This window comes from Gossypium arboreum, chromosome 8, assembly GCF_025698485.1.
Source record: "Gossypium arboreum isolate Shixiya-1 chromosome 8, ASM2569848v2, whole genome shotgun sequence".
Taxonomy (NCBI): domain Eukaryota; kingdom Viridiplantae; phylum Streptophyta; class Magnoliopsida; order Malvales; family Malvaceae; genus Gossypium; species Gossypium arboreum.
Window position 1 is genome coordinate 139115157 of NC_069077.1, and position 20259 is coordinate 139135415.

At 31.2% G+C, this 20259-nt stretch overlaps 3 protein-coding genes across 3 annotated transcripts; 1 reads left to right on the plus strand and 2 right to left on the minus strand.

Moving 5' to 3' along the window:
- Nucleotides 1-1208: 1208 nt before the first annotated feature.
- Nucleotides 1209-2494, minus strand: LOC108469474 (uncharacterized). The gene has a single exon (XM_017770354.2). It carries the CDS (start codon nt 2273-2275, stop codon nt 1484-1486), a length of 792 nt encoding a protein of 263 aa, XP_017625843.2. The 5' UTR covers nt 2276-2494; the 3' UTR covers nt 1209-1483.
- A 6505-nt stretch (nt 2495-8999) lies between these two features.
- Nucleotides 9000-13161, plus strand: LOC108468904 (mitochondrial import inner membrane translocase subunit TIM50-like). The gene is made up of 10 exons (XM_017769770.2): nt 9000-9407; nt 9509-9597; nt 10028-10064; nt 10805-10866; nt 11520-11633; nt 11742-11846; nt 11943-12041; nt 12388-12544; nt 12703-12805; nt 12877-13161. Exons 1-10 carry the CDS (start codon nt 9119-9121, stop codon nt 12923-12925), a joined length of 1104 nt encoding a protein of 367 aa, XP_017625259.1. The 5' UTR covers nt 9000-9118; the 3' UTR covers nt 12926-13161.
- Nucleotides 13162-16521: 3360 nt separating this feature from the next.
- LOC108467925 (probable WRKY transcription factor 20) lies at nt 16522-20259 on the minus strand. Its single transcript, XM_017768751.2, has 5 exons — nt 19923-20259; nt 18520-18678; nt 17684-18345; nt 17443-17598; nt 16522-17325 (listed from the first exon to the last, which is right to left on the minus strand). The coding sequence occupies exons 1-5, from the start codon at nt 20136-20138 to the stop codon at nt 16833-16835; spliced, it is 1686 nt and encodes a 561-aa protein (XP_017624240.1). The 5' UTR covers nt 20139-20259; the 3' UTR covers nt 16522-16832.

A 20259-nucleotide genomic window follows, 5' to 3' on the forward strand; every position in this document is an offset into this window, starting at 1 on the left:
TCCCTCAGTTAATTCAGAAAATATTTTAAAAATAAAAAATAAATTTAAATATTTGTAATCTCCCACAGTACAAATAATGTTGGTTGGAATTAGATCAAATCGATTCAGATAAAGATATTGAATTGAACCAAAGTAAACTATTCGAAACTAATAAAAAAGGGAAATTGGGACAAAAAAATCAATGATTGAACCGGTTCATAAATTTTTATTATTTTTAATAATTTATTTAATTATTTTAAATTGACAATCAAATTGGTTGAATTAAAAATTAGTGGAGTGACCAGTTTCATCATTTATCTGATTTTTAAAACATTTATTTTTTTAAAGCAATTTAAAAAAATCTTAAAGCTGACAAATGGGGATTTATTATTGGACTAATCTTAAACTTTTCTTTTTTCTGGTGGTGTGTACTGAAAATAATGAGCCTTAATCCACAATTTTCCTTCAACCTACCTTTATATATATAATATGAATTAAAGTAAATGTAAAGCTACCATAGGGCTTTTGACAATCAAAGCTAAGTCCTAATTGCCATAATTTTCATAGTTTAGTAATGCAAATGGACCAATAAAAAATTTATACCCAATTATTCCAATTGATATTTAAAAATAAAATAAGGGGCAGATATTAAATTTTGAATTAAATTTATTGGATGTTATTTCTTAAAATAGTATTTCTCGACAAGACGAGTTAAATTTTTGACTTGAAAAGATCCAATATTAGATAAGAACCATATGATACGTAAGTTTATGAATTTGTTGAGGGAAGGTCCGTTCTTTTCGGAGAAATATTCAAAATGTCGTTCCTTTGGAACTAATAAATCCCTTAACAAGTTGGTATTATCCTCAAGTCAAGTATCTTCTGACTTTACAAAGAGCCCGAGTACTTTAATAGGTTGCCTAAAGAGACGATGGTTCATGAGTGACAACACCTCGTCACAAGACAATAACCTACCAAAGAAATCGTGGCCACTTTACCTATGGTAGAGTTCGAATCCCCAACCTAATGAGTCCCTTGAGGGGAGGCATGGTACCACTTGGTCTAGCTTGGTAGACACCGCTCTCCTAATGAGATACTCTTATTTTATACCTTTCAAGATCCTTTTAAGTTTTTGATAGAATTAAAAAAAGAATTCAAGCTCAATCTTAGAATAAAATCAACCCACAAAAGGACCTGTCAATTTCAAATTTACGACACTTCAAAAAAAATTCCCGAAAGTCAAAAACTCATTAAATTTGAATATTTATTTTAACAAATTTACTTGCAAAATGGAGTATGAAAGCTAAAGACTGAATATTGCATAATCAAACACATAATTTACATGCAGCAGCCTAATTACCTTGGAATATCGAGGAAGAATTTGTAATTGTAGAGATTCCAACTTCAAAAATCTAAGAACATGCTAAAATTTGATCATAGAAACATGTAAAATTAAGGAGTTTATTATGGTGATTGAATCCATTGAAGAGGACCGATCCTTAAATTAAACCATAACTAACTGCTGTCGAGCTTCGACCCTCAATTCTTCCTTCATCTTTCTAATAAATTCATCAAACCTTTTGTTCAGCTCATCTGTACTTTCAGTGCTTTCTCCAACAAAAACACCATTTTTCATCAAAGGATCCAAACCCCATTTTTCACCTTCGTCTTCTTCCTCTTGCAGGCTGCAGTTTTGAGTTTCGATTTCAACTTCTGCTGCTGCTGTTTCTTCCATTAAAGCACTGTTTTCTATTGCTTCATCTTTCTGCGACAGCGGTGTTTTGGGCTGGTCCAAGACAAGTGACTCAACTGTATGGGGAATATCTTCATCTTCATCATCATCATCATCAAGAACACTGAGATTATTATTGTACTTTGATGAACTGATAGATCCTGAGAATTTTGCTAGAAAAACAAGCAGGCCATTGCAGAGAAGGAACATGTAGCTCTTATCTATATTATGACTAAATAATTGGAAAGGAAGTGTATTGTGGAAATTGAAGCTAAAACAACGGAGCAAAGAAAGCCAACATGAATGAGACAACAAAAGGGAAAAAACAGAAACCGAAAGGATCAAATGAGGAAATTTCCCATGAAACTGAGTTTTCATAAATTGAACCAAAGATTTCTGTTTCTTGTTTTCTCTTTGATCCATTTTGTGAACCTCTCTTTTGGGTGTTTGATCTTGAAATGGCTTGAAATTTAGAAAGGAATGATTTTGAGTATTGAAACTAAGAACTCCATACTCTTTTTTTATAGAGGGACTAAATCTAAATAAAAATGACTTCAACTTCATGGAAATATGGGATTGATTACCCCCCCCCCCCCAAAAAAAAAATATCCCTTGTTTGCATGCAAATAATTAGCAAGATTGAACTTTAAATTCAAGCATTGAGGCAAGCAAAGCCAGCCTTTTAAGAATCTATGTGATGTGGATGCAATTCAATGTTGCCATTTGGAAACTGGGGATTTGACATTTTACATTAACTTGATAATTTGAAACTTTGTTGTTGTCAACTATTTAGGTAATCTTCACTGATTTGAGGTTGATGGCTTTGATACATTATTGGGATTTAGGTTAGGGGTTTTTGAAAAATTAATTAGTATTCGAAAATAATTGAGGGAGTAAAATAACGTTTTAAAAGTAATAAAAATAGCTCAATTGACATCATCGTTGTTGTCGGTATAAGAAGATATTAGTTTAAATGCGCTAAAATACATTATCCTGATTGATGAGGTACTATGGGTAGTTCTAAGTATTATATTAAAAAACAAAAGTTTTGAATCATGATGCTATACTCATGTCAAAGAAAAAAATTTGAAAGATAATATACACAATCGACACATGCATTGGAAATACAAATAAACTTAGTGGCGAATCTAGAGGTTGGTAGGAGCCCCTATCACCCCTAAGACAGGAAAATTTTTTATTTAGACTTTTTTATAGTTTATAAAATTTTAAATTAGTAATAATAAAATTATACATTAATCTCTAAAAATAATAAAAATTTAATTTATCCTTTAAAAATAATAAATATATAAGTTATTAAACTAATAAATTTATATTTTTATTATAGTAAAAATATTTAATTTAATTCCGCTCAAAAAAATTTTCTACCATAACGTTTAAAGCATTAAAATTACTGATGAATTGGGAAGTGGTTCCAGCAGCGGATGATATGGAGGAAGGCTTAGATGCCTCCGGTTAAAGCATTAAACTGGCTGCCGACTCTTTCAAGATATGGTTTTTAACGGCAATCTGTCTGACTTAGGTTACAAGGGACCCAACTTCACTTGGAGGAGAGGGGGACTCCTTGAGCAGCTTCGTCGTGCTCTTTGTAACGTTCAATGGGAGTGCAAGTTCTCAGGTCCGACTGTTTTACACCTTCAAAAAATTAAATCTGATCACATACCCTTGTTAATTACATTAGGGAATAAGGAGGTTGTAGAGGTATTTAGGGTGAGTAAAAATCGGTTTAACTCGAAAAAATAAAAAAATCGAATTTGGAGTTAACCAAATCAAGTTATTTGAGTTATTTGGTGTTTTTTTTTGTTTAAACTGAGTTTTGAATTTGAGTTGAGTCGAGTTAAATTTTACAATTCGAATAACTCAAATAACATATTGTTATAAATACACTTTTAGTCATTGTTAATTTTGAAAATGAATAAATTAGCCTCTTAACAAAATTACAAAAATATTTTTTAAAAAATATTAAAATAATCTAAAATAATAATTTTAAGACCTAAATAAATAAATTAATTATTGAAGTTTATCATATTAAAATATTTTTTCCTTCTTATTTTGCTTTAAAAGTGTTTTCGAAATATATGATTTCAAATTTATGTTCTCTAACATAGAATTAATCATATTGTAACAAAATTTTAATTTTACATATTTAATTTAACTCGTATAATTTCATTTGGTTTAACTCAACTCGAATTTCATTTAACTCGATATGATTCGAAAATTTACAAATCAAGTTAGGATGATACAATGAGACCCGTTAACTCTATTAATTCAAAACTTTTCATTCGATTCGATCGAATACTCACCCATCAATACATTAGACCTTTTCGTTATTTTACCTAGTGACTAGCACATGAGAATTTGGTGATTTAGTGCAAAATGAGTGGAATTCTTTGGATTCTTTAGCTAAATTGATTAACAAAAACAGTTAAAATTTGGAATAGAGAAGTCTATGGTAATATCATCGATCACAAGAAGAAGCTAATGGTTGGTGTCACAATTCACGTATACTTCATGTGAACATAACATTATTTATCTTTTATGACATCTTAATAAATAATTTAAAATTATAAAATTATTTTTAAACTATTTTCATGACATGTGGACTGTCATACAAGTTATTATGTTAAAATTTTAATGTTTTAGTCAATAGGGATGATAACTATTCAATGCAATCGGAATTTTTTTTTTTGAACTATCTATTATATTTTGGTTCATTCACTTTAGTTCTAAAATTTTCTATATTAATTTTTTGTTTTAATCTTCTGGTCACCCAACTACCACCAATTTTGATTAGTTCTCAATTTAATTTGGTCCTTTAATTAATAAAAATTGTATTTTAGTTCTCAATTTAATTCTCAAAATTTACAAATAGTCTCAATTTAACGAAAATAGATTCAAAAACACAATTTTGATTAGTTAAATTACTAAATTAAAAAAATAGTTAGGTGACTAAAAAAAAAAGAGCAATAGTTAAGTGACCAAATTTAAAAATTTAAAATATTGATAGTTAGGTAACTAAAAAATAAAAAAGATAATAGTTGAGTGACCTGCAAAGTAATTTACCCAAAAAGTTGTAATAATTTCTAAATTATGCCCGACCGACAGAAAATCCAACCAACTTTCATTTATAGTCCAAATGTAAATTTTCACAAATTTGTTTCTTTCTAAAGACTTTTATTGCTTGCTTTATTTACACGCTTTATTATAGCATCAAAGCTTTCTTTCTATTTTATCATTTTGGTGAGTACACGAAGTTCAATTCTCAACCTAACAACAAATCATAAAAAGGAACTTCACCTAATATGGATGGTTTAAGCAATTATTCTCAAAAGTGTGATATCGAGTGATTTTTGAAATTTAAATTTCGATATTTATAATTAATTTTTAATTTTTAAACTTGTTAGAACAGTTTTTTAGTTAGTCGCCTCCTTAGTCAGTTCATCTTCTTCTTATCATAGATGATTAGAGTTGGGAGGAAACAGGTTTTCTGATGAAGAAGTACATAAAAGTCCAGTGTCTAGAGAATTAACCCCCTTCAAGAGGGTATTTAGAAATGTGTATAAGAGGATTTTTCCCAGTTAGATTTCGAATCGGGTTAAGATTTATTTTATTATAATTCTATAAGAATTTACTCAATAAATTTTCGAGTTAAAACTTATGTAGTAAACCCCTAATTACATGTTGCACACATGTAACTTTATTTCAAAAGAGTCATTTTATAACTCTTATTCGACGAGGTGGAGGATAATTTGTTATAGAGTTATAATAAATATATATTAACCTGACCTGAAAAAGACCCCTTATGCACATTTCTAAATACCCTCTTGAGGGGGGTTGCCCTCCAAACACTAGAATTTTACCTACTTCTTCATCAGAAAATCTGCATCCTCCCAACTCTAATCATCTATGACAAGAAGAAGATGAACTGACTAACAGGGTGACCAACTAAAATTTGTTCTAACAAAACTATTTAATTTTATTGGATATTCCCAAATTATGCTCACATTGTAAATTGGTCGTTAAACTTTAAAACATTTTGGTTATATCCCTAAAATATCAATTTCATATCAACTAGATCTTTTTGTTAACCTAACCATTAGCTTCAGAGTTAAATGTTAGCTGAAATCTAACCTTGAACATATTTAAGCATGTGCACCTACAGCATGGACTGCTTGAACCCGATAATTTATTCTTTAACAAGTTAAATTAAAATTATCTATATAATAAATATTCATATATTTATAATCTAATTCTTGTATTTAAAATATATTTTGAGTCAAATCTAAACTAATATTTAATGCTTAAATTATTTAACACTAATTCATAATTTCTCTGTATATTGTTGTATGTGATCATTATCTTGTTCTTAAACTATCTAGAAATCATTTTTAATTAATTACTAGCACTAATTCATAATTTGTTTGGAACCAATAATTTGTCCAATGGTGGTTAAGTAGTTAGCATTTGGATTTTAAAAATAAAAATAAAATTGTTTAAATATTTATGGAGGTGTGTAAGAGATATTAATTTTATGTTGGGCAAGTAGATTCTTTCCTATTTAATTTATTATTTAATAATAACCATTTTTAAAATTAATTATAAAATATATATAAATATTATTTTAAAAATATTTAATTACCTTCTAATAATGAAATAAGACATTAAACTTATGTATAAACCCTCTTTATAGAAATCACTCATTTGTTGCATAATTGATTTTTATATTTTATTTTTATCCTTTTGAATAACTTTTCACTTGTAATTGTGACAACCATAAATTATGAAATATACTCTTTTCTTTTTGTTGAGTTAGTTATCTATAACAAACTTTCAATCAAATTTTAATGAAATTATTTTATTCCTAAATAAAATAATAAATTTTAATTAAAATATTATTTCAATAAAAAATTAAAATTATTCATAAAATAATCTACCAAACACATTTTATTAAAGAAAATAATTTTCAATAAATAAAATTACATTGATAAATTTTGTTAAAGATGTGATCCAAATCTCAATAATTAACATTATTGATAAATTATCATTTTAAAGAATATTATTAATATACTATACTTGTTAACTCGAAATTTAAAAATAGATATCTAAATATCAAATGTTATTATAAGTGTAACAACAAAAATCTTGGTAAATAAATGAAACTATCATGGAAAATGTTAATTGTTTAAATCAATAATAAAAATCATAAATCTTAGTTTGAGAAGACACGACTTTAGAGAAAATTTGTTCCTTTTAGGAAAGAAAAAGTTCGAGTACTTTCTTTTAAATTATAAATATATTTACGAATACAAATACAAGTACACTTATAAATAATACACATCTAAATATTAATAACTAAAATTAATTATTAACTGATAATCAAATTACATTCCAACCAAAATAAATTTTTTTAAATTAACACCAAACATTACATAGAATTAAGCAACCAAGCATTAGAAGACTTTGCTCATCAATCAAGAGATAATTAATTATTATTATATAACACAACACTCTTTGAAAATAATTTCTTATGGTTGTTCATTCTTTCAAGCAAAGAGGAAAGCTAGCTTATTTCCTGTTGTAGTAGACTTATTAATTAATCATTAATTGAAAATTTAAGATTTTTTATTTATAAATAAACATTACAAAAGTAATATTTTGTGTGATTATTGAATTACATATGGATAATTATTTGATATATCGCTTGCAAATTTTTTAAAATTTTACGAATAAATTAAGAATGTGACAAGTATCATATTTATTTATGTATTTTATTTTATTTTATTTTTTACTACGTCCTATAATATACTTGTCAATCCCTTAATCCGTTTGTAAAATTTTAAAACCCACAGGTGATGTATGGAATAATTCTCCATTATACAATATATTATAAAAGTTGCAAGTATAATTTAAGAACACATGTCCTATTTATTCTACAAGTGGATTAAAATTTTGCCACATGCATTTTTTTTAAATTTTAAATACAATTTAAGAATATAGAGCAAAATCTCAATTCTGTTTGTGGAGTTAAAACTTTTCACCGTAAATGTATCAAATAATACCCTATGATTAAAAAATGTTTTATGTAATTAAAGCTCATGAAAAGCTCACACTAGAACACCTGGGCAAACTATGAATAATACCGGTACAATTCAGAGGATCAGAATTTGAAAGCCACATAAAGTTGTAAGTAGACGTTGAGTTATCTACTCAAATTTAAAACTGTCTGAAATTTGAGAAGGTTTGAGTAAAAAATTAAGCTCATTTAAAACATGGGTTAATTTTGAACTTGAATATTCAAGGTTCCAGCCTGACCCAACTCATTTTCTAATTTTATAATATAATATATTATGTAACTTATAACACATAAAAAAAAATCCTATAGTAATAAATAATGTTACAATGTAAACATTATAAAAATGTTAAGTTATCTATCGTAAAATTTTAATAATCTAAAGAATTATTAAATTTTAAATTAAAAATAATATATTTCTTTAAAATTAAAAAATAAAATGAACGGCCCTAAAATAGGTTTGGGTTAACCATTTACAAATATGGGTGAGATCAAAACAAAATTTTAGATCCATATGTCGGGCTTGGTCAGACTTGGATAAGCATAAAGTATGTTATAACATGCTTAAACCCGACTCGACCCACGAACACCTCTAACTGTAAGCATAGGTTAAATAATGCTATTAGTCATTGTATTATGTGTAAGTTGCAGACTTAGTCTCTATACTTTTTGAATTTTGAAATTTCAATTCTAACACGAATCATGGCCATTAACTTTTGCTATTTCCAGATCTTATGTGACAAATATATTATCACATGTGTAATGACATGTCACACTGTTTTTTCACATATTAATCATAAAGAAAACTATAATATTTTAGTTAATGAATTTAATGTCTACAGTTTAAGTCATGACTAAAAATTAAAAAATCGAAAAAATATAAGAACTAAAAATTATCTAATTAGATAACATAGACTAAATTACTTAAGAATCGATTAGACTAATAGTAAAATTTGACCTAAACATGTTTAACTGTTATTATTTAAGAAATGATAATTTAAAATTTGAAAATATAAAAACTAAAATTAAATAAATTAAAATAGAAGTACTAAATTCATAATTTAGTCATAGAGATTAATAACAAATTTTCACCACTAGATAAAGGCTAAACGAGACAACATAAGACAACTTTGGCCCATTCCCGTTGTAGATTCCACTATTCTACATCAAGATTGTCCCAAATCAGTTTCCAAACATTCCGATTAAAAATAACCCTTGTGTCGGGTTCGATCTGTAAAACCCGAAAAACCCTAAACAATTACTAAAACCTCCATCAAACAAAGCCAACCCAACACCCCAAAATCAAAACCCTAATAAAAATGTCTCCGATTGTTCTTCGATCGCGAATATGTTCACATAAATGCAGTTCAAAGATCATTAATCGAAGGGCATTTAGTTCAGGAGTGGATTCTTCATCTTCAATTCCGTCTAAAGAAACGGTCATTGCTTCACAATCCATTCTTTCCGATCAATCTCCGGTGCCTCATCCTCCTCCGGCCCCGGAAACTTTCCCTCCAGCTTCGGGAGGGAAAATTTGGAGCTTTCTCAAGTACGGACTCCTCGGAGCTGTCACTGGAACTGTTGGCTATGCTGGTTATCTCTCTTACAGTAAGTTCCTTCTTCTTCTTCTTTTTTGTTTTGTGATTTAATTTGTATTATTGTTTAAGAATGTGGGTGTTTTTTATATGATTATATATATATATTTGCAGAGTGTTCGTACGAGGAAGTAGATCAGAAGGCAAAGGCATTGCGGGCTGCAGCAAGTTATGCTCCTAGTGAAGATTCATCTGCTATTGATGTATGTTTGAATTTTTTTGGGTTTTTTTTTTAAAAGATTTTTTCTCATTTTATTTTAGTGTTTGAATAATGCCTTTTACAATAATGCATATATCTGGTCTATTACAATTTGATTCTCACTCATATGCTTAACACTTTTGATCAGTCTTTGTAATTTGGTCAGTGGCGAATCTTGGCCTTAAGTTTAGGGGCCTAACTAGAATATTTTTAAAAATTTGAGGGATTTACTGAGAATTTGCAAAAAAATGTAGGAGTCTAATTAAATTTCTTTTTTAGTTTTGAAAGGTTTAACGAGAACTTTCACTAATTATAAAAAATTTCAAAAATTTTGGGATGGCCTAATGAACGTTCGCCTCTGAATTTGATATGGCCGTTGTTTTGTTGCTCCTATGAATGAATCAGTCGTTTTCGATACCTTTTTTTTTTCTCAGAAATATCGAGGCTTGCTTTACTCTGCTGCTATGACAGGTGAGGATTTTATTATGCTTATTTCTTATTGCTTTTTTCTTTGTTCATAGCAACAATTTTCTCTACACTCCTTCTTCTTTATGTTAACCTAATAACTAGAAGAATATTTGCATGAAAATGAGTTATGTGTGCCTTTTGTGTAAGCATTTTTAGTTAAATGCGTCCATAAATGTTCCTTAGAAGGTAAAAGTACTATATAGACCTTTGTACTAGGAGTCAAATTGCGTTTTACCCCCTTTACTCTAAAAATGGCTCAAAAAATGGGCAAATTAGTCCCTGTACATTAGATCAAAGAGCAAATTAGTCTTTTTTGTTAAAACTTTCATCCATTTCTACTATTAGAAGTTGGCATGGTTGACGGAATAACTAGATAGTTACGTGTGGCGTGCCATATATACCTCATGCTGACATACAAGGACTAGTTTTTAACAGAAAAATGAATGAAATTTTTAATAAATGGACCAATTTGCTACTGGTTCTGATATACAGGGATTAATTTACCCATTTTTTGAGTAGATGGGACAAAATGCAATCTGACTTCTAGTACAAGGGCCTACATAGTATTTTTACCTTCTTTAGAATTATTGGGTTCATCATAAATGGATTTGTTGAGCCAGCAAAAAAAAAAATTCATTACTTGATGATAATTGCTCTCTGTTAACTTGTTCAGTGCTCGACTTCTTTACATGTTCTGCTTCCACTCTTATTTGTTAATGTCTTTGTTGCTCGTAAAATTCCAGTTCCAGCTAAAGCACTTGAATCCTATCTGGATCTCAGGAGGTTGGTGGAAGAAAACGTATTGGTGAGTGCTGTTCTTCTTTCTCTTGGTTCTGGCTTTTTTAGTATTGTCAGACTGTTTTTATTTTTCTTCTTGGTCAAATTCTACTATTAGACCATGTACTTTGTGTAAGTTGTGGATTTACTACTTCTTCTTTAATTTGATCAATTTAGTCCCTGTACATTTCGAATTTTGAAATTTTAGTCCTGACCAAATGGTAGCAGTCAAATTTGTTTGGTTAAATTATGCCATTAGTCTTGTATCATGCGTAAAGTTATAAATTTAGTCCATGTTCTCCAATTGGATCATTCTTAGTCACTATATTTTTCTAATTTTGAAATTTCAATACAACAGCCGTTAAATCTATTAACTGATTTTTTTTTTCTGACTAATATGTAGAAATAACAAGCTGACATGGTATTATACATGCTATAATATGTTTGACATGTCAGATCTTGAAAATAACAGAACTTAATGAATTTAGTAGTTATCATTTGGTTAGGACTAAAATTTTCAAATTCTAAAAGTAGAGGGACTGAAAATGACCTAATTAAAGTATAGGTGCTAAATCCACAACTTACACAAAGTATAAGGTCTAATAGCAGAATTTGACCTTTCTTCTTCATATGAGCATTAAGCTTTTCTCTATTTCTTATACTTACTATGTCATGTTGTAGGAATTTACTGAACCAACCTCAGATAAGCTTCTTCCTGATTTGCATCCTCAAGAACAACATGTTTTTACGCTTGTCCTAGATCTGAACGAGACATTACTTTATACAGATTGGAAGGTAAGAAATTGACTTGCATCCTCAAGAACAACATGCTTTTATGCTCATGTTTGAATGTCTAATTATCTTTTCTTTACTTTTTTTTTTCTCCCTTTCGGTTGGCAAAAGCGAGAGAGAGGCTGGCGTACCTTCAAAAGACCTGGAGTTGATGCCTTTTTGGAGCACTTGGCAAAGTTCTATGAAATTGTTGTGTACTCCGACCAGATGAATATGGTAGCTTTCCCTTTGTGGCAACCATTTTGAATACTTAAGCATTGGATAACTGATGTTACCGGCAATTTAATTTTGTATTCATTTTGTTATATGCAGTATGTCGATCCTGTTTGCGAAAGGTTGGACCCTAACCATTGTATACGATATAGGCTATCAAGGGGTGATACTAAATATCAGAATGGCAAGCATTATAGAGTATGTTACAATTGATCACATTCTTTGGAAGCACCCCCCCCCCCAGATTAAGTGTATTAATTTAGGGTACACTACATTAGTAGTCTCCCAACTATGAAAAGTTAAAAAATGATCACTCAACTATTCAATTCTGTTTTTTTTGGCCACCCAACTATCTTAGATTTTAGGGTGTTTCCATTTTTACTTTGGCGAGCTGGTGACCAGAAAAGGACAATTGAATAGTTGAGTAACCAAAAAAGAAAAAAATCCTTAGTTGGGTGACTGCCATTGTAGTTTACCCATTAATCTATGAGATAATGTCTTTAAGTGCTCGAGTATTCATTTAACAAATAGTTCCTGTTGACAGGATCTCTCGAAGCTTAACCGGAATCCAGCCAAGATTTTATACGTGAGTGCTCATGCATTCGAGTCTAGCCTTCAACCTGAAAATTGTGTTCCTATTAAGCCGTTTAAGCTCGAGGGAGATGATACAGCACTTTTGGATCTTATTCCATTTCTCGAATGTAAATTTTATGCTACTTCTTTTATTCTTTGCTTGTTGCTGTTGCTCAAATCTAATCTGATCTGTGTTCCAACCGGCGTAGTCAATAGGGTCTACATTTGATATATCTAAACAGTCTCTCTTGATTGGTACTACATGTTTTGGTTTTTATTTCCACAGACGTAGCGCGCAATAGTCCAGCTGATATCAGACAAGTATTACAATCTTATGAAAGAAAAGATCTCGCGAAAGAGTTTCTTGAGCGTTCTAAAGAATATCAGAGGTGAAGTTTTTTAAAGAATATCATTTTGTTAAAAAAAATGACATTTTGATTTCGGAGTGATAATAATGCAGGCGAAAGCAAGAACAAAGGCAGCAGCAAGGTCGATTCTGGTGGCGATGAGGAGAGAGTTATGTATAGTTTAATGGAAGCAAAAGACTGTGAAAGCCGGTATTGTCCAAGTTTTTCAAGCTCCAATTTTGCCAGTAAAAAAAAAAAAAATTTTTTTTTATAAATCATACTTTGATGAATTCCATTTTTTCACTGCGCCATTTAAATGTTTGACAAAATAACTATTATTTTTTTGCCTAGATGTAGGCAAGCTTCTAATATCTTTAAATTGTTTGATGAAATCAAAATTTTGAGCATAGCTTATATTATATATAGGGTAAATTACACCCATTGTCACTTTAAAATAGAATTTGTCCAAATTTAGTCGTTTTATTTTTTTTTAATTTAATCGCTCTAATTAAAATAATTGTTCGAATTAATCACTGTTAAAAATCCCGTTAATCTACTAACGGATTGCTAATGTGTCACATTAATCCATTGAGTGATTAACACATAGTATTTTTTTTTTACTTATAATTAGCTCAAAACAATTTTTTAACTTTTCTTTTGTTTTGGGGGTTCTAGAGAGGTGTTTTTCATCCATTTAGTGAAGATGAAACAAGACCTGGAAAATGTTGCTCAACAAACCCAGATTTCCTAGCTATAAATCAAGTTTTTTGTTTATCATCCTCTTGGCTTAATAGTAAATCATTTTTAAACCCATGGAAACAACAGCTAATTACCAGCATTCGCCTAAATCCATTGGCCTTTCAGTGAAGAAGATGAAGAATTTCTTGTGGTATATATAGCTTATGACTTGATTAAAACCCATTACTTAAGCTAAATGTGTGTATATATATATATATATGATGGATTGCTTAAGTTCTTACAGAAATATCATGGCCTCTGTTTTTTTATAATTAAATGAGAAGGCTTGTATATCTTCCAGTTTTCTTTATTACTTTCACTCTATGATTTGACAAATCAATTGGGGACTGTAAATCTCCATTTTTGCAAGCAGCCCATTCTTTCTTAAGATCTCTCCATTGTTTTGGCCCTTTTTTTTCCCTCTCATCCTCTCCAATTCGTTTCATTTTCATTTATATATCTATAATGTAAGCAATGCAAAAAAAATAAAATAAGAGATAAATGTACTCTGTTTTTGACATTACCAACTTCTTGAGCTGAAACTGAAGCAGGGTAACAGAGAAACGGAGCTGTAAAATGAGAAAAGCTGGGACGAAAATTGGCTCAGCTTAAACCCAAACAGAGCGATTCATGGTTATACGTACCACCCCCTCACAAATCACACATCCAGCCAGAGACAGATTAAATGATGCCTCCTACAAAGCGTTAAGTTGGAACTATGGTGCTAATGGATGTAAGGCAGCAGTTCCCATCAATGTTGGGGAGCAGCACCTTGTATTCTCTAAATCCTATTGTTTTGAAGAGCAGGACAAAACTATAACTACATTAAGGACATGGCAAGATATGCTAAAGTTAACCATCACAAAATAGTGGTTCATGTTCCGCATTTGGAGCACCAATTGTGACTAGAAGGAAAGACCAATTTCACTGGAAGCATCAGCCCATGGTGGTCTCTATCAATCATAAAGATTATTTGATGCTCACCTTACAGGAACATAAGATGCTAAGGAGGTCGCAGAGGAGAAAAATCATGTGGACTTGGCTGCTTATGGTAATGAATTTTCATATCTTTCATAATTGTTAAGACTTGAATAAATTAGAAAACATCATATTAGAAAATTTCTTATTCAGAACTCATCGATATGATTTTCATGGATTGTTAATTTCAGCTTAGGTTAATAAAGAATCACCCCAAGAAATCTATCTTTGAGCTATAAATAAGACCCTAAATGTGTCATTTCGAAAAATCATGAGAAGAGAAAAAATAAAAATAAAAGCAAAGAGTTCTATAGTTTTAGTCAAAAGTTAAAAAATGTCACGTGTCAATCACTCAATGGGCTAATGTATCACGTCCAAAATATGTCAGTGGCTAACGAAATTTTTAACGGCAATGACTAATTTGAACAGTTATCTTAATTAGAGTGATTAAATTGAGAAAAAATTAGAGTAACAAAATAAGATAAACCCTATTTTAAAGTGACTATGGGTGAAATTTACCCTTAGGTTAATCAAAAGATAAATTGATGTATAGAGCAAAGAACCAAGGTAGTGAATCCATTAACATTGACTAAGTTTAATCATTAAATTTTACTGATCTGGGTAAATATTTAAAAAATTATAGAAATATAAAATTATTTTAAAATTCTTAAGAGTTATTAAGTTAATTAAAAAATGATTAAAAATCACGTCTGGAATGAAATTGGACAAATGGCTTTCAGATGCATTTAACAATTAAGGACAATTAATCATAGCGTTTGTTTCATTTGTCAATTTATCCCACTTTTGATTGGTATACTAATAAATTTAACTATCAACGTTTACAAATTCTATCACTTTGGTTCCGATTCTAAAAAAATCAACAAATTTAATCCTCATTGGATATCAAAAAATTTAGAATCAGGACCAAATTGAAGATGTGTAAATGTTGATAGCTAAATTTGTTATTTTTGTAAAATTAAAACTAAATTGATGGAATAAGTTATCATCCTGATAAATTATCCTTAAATTGCTCACTTTCAAAATTAAGAAAGACTAGATTGCTCCTTTTTTCTAAAAAAGGATCAATTTGTTCAATATCAAAACTAATAGGGATTAGATAGCGTTTTTACCATATTTTTACAAGCATATTTACTAGGTAAGCCTTGTCCCCCCGTATCTGTCTGTCACTATCTCTCTTGTTCAACGCATCAAAACAAAAGACAAAAAGTCTTTAAAACTGGAAAAACAGAATACCCTGAATTTTCTTGGAAAAAAGTTTATTTTTTTTATGCTAAATGATTGTATTTTTAAGCCAAAGCAAAATTGCCCTTTTTTTTCATTAGTGAAAATGCTTCTCTTAATTCAGTCAATCAGAGCTGCATCTTGGTGCCTTTGGGTAATCTCAAGCTTGGACCTCAGCCTTCTTCTAGGGTTTATCACTGATCTGTTTGCAGATTTTGAAGGTTCAGCTTTTAATGAGTTCTGGTCAGTCTTTTCCAATTCCCCTCTCTTGTTTGGTAGAATCCTTTGAAAAATTCAGCTGGAAATTCATGGCGCCATCTTTTGTGGGGGTTTAGTATCACTTTAATTTTAGCTTTGATTTGGTGCAAAATGCTTCTCTTTAGACAATCTGGCTTAGTTCTGATTTCTAATGAGAGCTGGTTTAAGTGGATCTGTGGGTTGTGGCTTCTAATCTTCATTATTTGTAATTATTTCTTTAAATGTCTATCTTTGAATCAAAATTATGTCAAATTTTGACAAAATTCATGTATAATTTTGAGATAGTTTTTGGACTTTGGTTTGCCTCTTCGGAGTAGCTTGATGCAAAGTTTGTCTGAATCATTGCCATAAATGAACGGTCTCCTCCCCTGTGAAGCTGATATTAGTATTACTGCTTGGAATTTAATTCTTGACATATTTGGTCAAATAATTTGGATATTTCAAGCTCTCAAACAGACCTAAAGCAATCATTTTTTATTATTATCTAGATGCTTGGTAGAGAAGCCTTGATTTGACAAATGGTCAAGAAAAGAACAGGAAAATTTTCTTACAAATTCCAATTCAAGAACAAGTTTTTACAACACTTGATCCTGTAAGAAAAAAATTTACATGTATCACTTCCACTTTTGTACAAACCCTGTAAGTTATACAAATACTGATTTCCCATCAGAGAGGATTTTGTAGGTCTAGTTAACAATATCAATTCAGAGTTCAAGCTATATATATATATATATATATAACAATCCATATTTGCAGAATTCAATCCTAACTTTTCTCTTTTACCAGTCGTAAAGATCGAAAAAAGGGAATCCTGTCCACGTTTTATTTCTTGTCACCTTCGTTGTTAACGGATTTATGGTCCCGTTAGTATTCTTCCGATGCTCTCTGGAAATGCATAAGAATGATTTAAGGGTGTAATTTCGACGCCGGGACCTTGGTTTGGATTTTCTCTAGATCCATACTGATTCATGTCGCTACTGTTTAGGACACTGTAATATGCTGCCATTGGATGAGGTTGAACAAATTTGAAACTAGAGCCACCGGTCTGCGGATGGCATTGGACCAGTTCAGAATGCAATTCCTGATGCTCGTTTGAACTATTTTCCAAAATAGAACTAATCCCAACACCGAGATCAAGGCTTATGGCACCATTATCTTCTGATCTAATCCTTGACGGTCCATTCACGGGTATTGGTCCGGTTGTATCATGAGTATTGGTCTTTGCAGTAGGTACATTGTGATTGTGCTTTCCCTCGTATGTGGTTATAACAGCTTTTGGATCATGAGATGCCCTCTCGACGTGTTTTCTAACAGGGCAACCGGCATTTGTGCACTTATAGTAACTCCTACACAAATCCAAACGCAAGCGACAATGAAGTAATGGCAATGAGTCTATATGCAAAACAAGATGATGTGAATACTAATATATGGCGTTCTATCAGCATTGATTTTACAATATGTACCTAGGATTAGGATTTCCTCTCACTACTTTTTGGCCATATTTGCGCCATCGATACCCGTCATCCAGTATATCAACTTCACTCAGAGTCTGAACAACAACACGGGGCTCCCGTATTGGTCTCACCACAGGAATGATATCGATTGCAACATCCATCTTCCTGCTCATAGTTTCATAGTTTCACTTAGCAAAGCAGACAAAACCAGAGGGTAAAGAAGTTAAAGTCTCTATCGGAAAATAAGTACCTTCGCTTTGATAATGGATCATCATCGTCAACATCATCTACGTTATCATCATTAGCTGTGACAGGCAATCGATCTGCAGTACTATTTCGCTCAACGCTATGAACTGTCTGGCCATATATGCTATCTCTACCATTCAAAGATGAGAGCTTGTCAGATCTTTCTTCTTGGCCAGACACGATATTACTCGAAGAATATCGACAGCTAGGTTGAGGCTTAGGATGATCATGTGTACCTTTGTATATTATCTCCATAATCTGACCATCATGAGATCGCTCAAATAGCTTTTTCACTTCACAATTAGGATGCGTACATTTGTAATAACTGCGTGGAAATTCACTTCCTTTAACATGTTTCTGACCGTACTTCCTCCAGTTGTATCCATCATCAAATGACACGGATTGACCACCTACTCTATGATCAGACTGCCCCGACTGAATCCCGATATTTGGGTTTCCCATCTGACTTAACTCTTCAACATCAACTTCAGGAGGAACACTAACCACAGAAGTAGCTGTATGAACAGGCATCGAGAGACTCAACTCATTCGAGAGGCCAGCCATCTCACTCTTAACTGAAGCTGATGAATCGAACAATACAGTCCCGTTTTGACCTTGAATGTGCAGAGACTGTTCACTTCTTTGATGGTTTAAATCTGCAGATGCCTTGAACGAGCAAAAAACGTTAGACAGCTATACCAATCAACAAACAGAACATAAGGAACTTAGATAACAATGTTAGTGTTCAATAACTTTACGAGAAAGATCTTATAACAGGCTGCTAAGTTTTACGTATGCCAAGGATCTTGAAATAGCCATTAACATTTATCAGGAAGTTACCATATTTGATATAGGATGGGGTTTAAACTCAAAGCAGCTGGTATTTCTTTCATCAAAAGCATTAGAACACGCAACAGATTCTGGATATGTAGAAGAAGCAACCCGAGCATGCACTGCTTGAGGCTTAAAGAGCGAACCGGTAGTCGGTGAAGGCTCCACCTGGAAGAACAAGATGCAAATCAACAACTTTTTAACTCGATATGGTTTTATAAAACCGATCTGCTTCCATTTACCAACAACCAGCCATTATTCTCATCAGCACAAATAAGGGGGACAAAAGAAAAGATTCCAGAACAAATCAAATAAAGATATATAAAAGCAAAACCCATTCAATAAAATATTCATCGAGTTAACCTACTCTTATGCCGAAAACAAGTCCGAAAAAACCACCTATGAACTCCTTAAGCTTCCACTACTTATATTCCTTTTGCAAATTCAACTATATGTGATGTCATATACTCTATTAAGTCACGGGCAATCGTGTCTTTTCTAACTTACATTAATTTATTTCTATGTTACTCGTGTTCGGGTGTGAGCTTAGAACTCAGTATTTGGAGAATTTGAGGATCGTGCACCATACACATAGATTCATTTCATTTTCTCCTTGCATCAAACATTAAACAAAACATTCATCCTTTGATATAAATCAAAACAACGGCCTTTAAAGAAGCATTGATCCATCAATCCACTCGACCACAACACCGGCATTGATTATTAAAGCTCCTATCTGGCACTTACATAATACGAGTTCAAACCAATATTGTAATGCTATTATTTAACACTTATATAACACGAGTTCAAACCAATATTGTAATGATAAAAGAAATTTCCATAATTCCCACAATCTAAAGGGGGAAGATTCATTATGAGGGAAAACAACAATTGTATTAATTTCATTTAAAAGAAAAAGCCTAATTCCTCTTTTCATAAAACAAATATCCATGGACACTAAGGGCCATATTTGATAACTTTATCTAATAATTGCAATAACAAAAGCATCAGAATCTAAGTTTTAAATAAGAAAAGAAGGCAAAAAAATACAGCAGAAAACCATAATTTTTCTCCTTATGCATCTCTTTAGCTGACAATTAAATCCAAATCACATCATGCAAAAAAAGCCTAGCCAATCAAACCCAATATGAAAAGAAAAAAGAAAAAAAATTCCCCACTAAAACTAAAAAGCTACTTTGAAAGATTAGCAATCAAATCCTTGAAGCCTCACATTGCTGAATTCCGCTATCACTTCAAAAAAAAAAAAAAAGGAAAAATCTTGGGTTTTTTTTATTAAAAAAGGAAAAGAATTCAATTTCACCAGTGAATTTTCAAAAAGAAGCCCACTTTCCTCTATTTTCTCAGGAAACAAACATAACCCAAATCCGATCCAAAAAAAAAACAGCTCTAACCTTAACATCTGATAAAAGAACAGGAGATTCCAAGAAAGACGAAGGACTAAGCCCAGGTGGGGTCGTAAGACAAGCCGACCTTGAGATTGGTAGCTTAGACGGAGCCACCAGCTTGTAACGAGCTCCACCAGAACCAGCCGAACCTGATAGAACGTGCTGAGTAGCACCAGTAGCTAAAGAAGAAGAAGGAGCCAATATTTGTTCCTCCATTACCATAAACCAAAGCTAATAATATAAATATATATATACGGTGAAGCGCAGAGAGTCAAAAGAAGTTCTTTTTTTAATTTCTATAATGAAAATGGGAGGAGTTTCACAGTAAATTCAGTTGAAATTG

Bases quoted from the DNA above. Each gene is read 5' to 3' on its own strand.
- LOC108469474 (XM_017770354.2), bottom strand. From the start codon at position 2,275: ATGAAGTTGAAGTCATTTTTATTTAGATTTAGTCCCTCTATAAAAAAA.
- LOC108468904 (XM_017769770.2), top strand. From the start codon at position 9,119: ATGTCTCCGATTGTTCTTCGATCGCGAATATGTTCACATAAATGCAGT. The intron at 9,598-10,027 runs GTATGTTTGAAT...TTTTTTTCTCAG, and splicing joins AAGATTCATCTGCTATTGAT to AAATATCGAGGCTTGCTTTA. The intron at 12,042-12,387 runs GTATGTTACAAT...TCCTGTTGACAG, and splicing joins AGAATGGCAAGCATTATAGA to GATCTCTCGAAGCTTAACCG.
- LOC108467925 (XM_017768751.2), bottom strand. From the start codon at position 20,138: ATGGTAATGGAGGAACAAATATTGGCTCCTTCTTCTTCTTTAGCTACT. The intron at 18,679-19,922 runs GTTAGAGCTGTT...TTGTTCTTCCAG, and splicing joins TTCTTTTATCAGATGTTAAG to GTGGAGCCTTCACCGACTAC. The intron at 18,346-18,519 runs GTAACTTCCTGA...TGCTCGTTCAAG, and splicing joins CCCATCCTATATCAAATATG to GCATCTGCAGATTTAAACCA.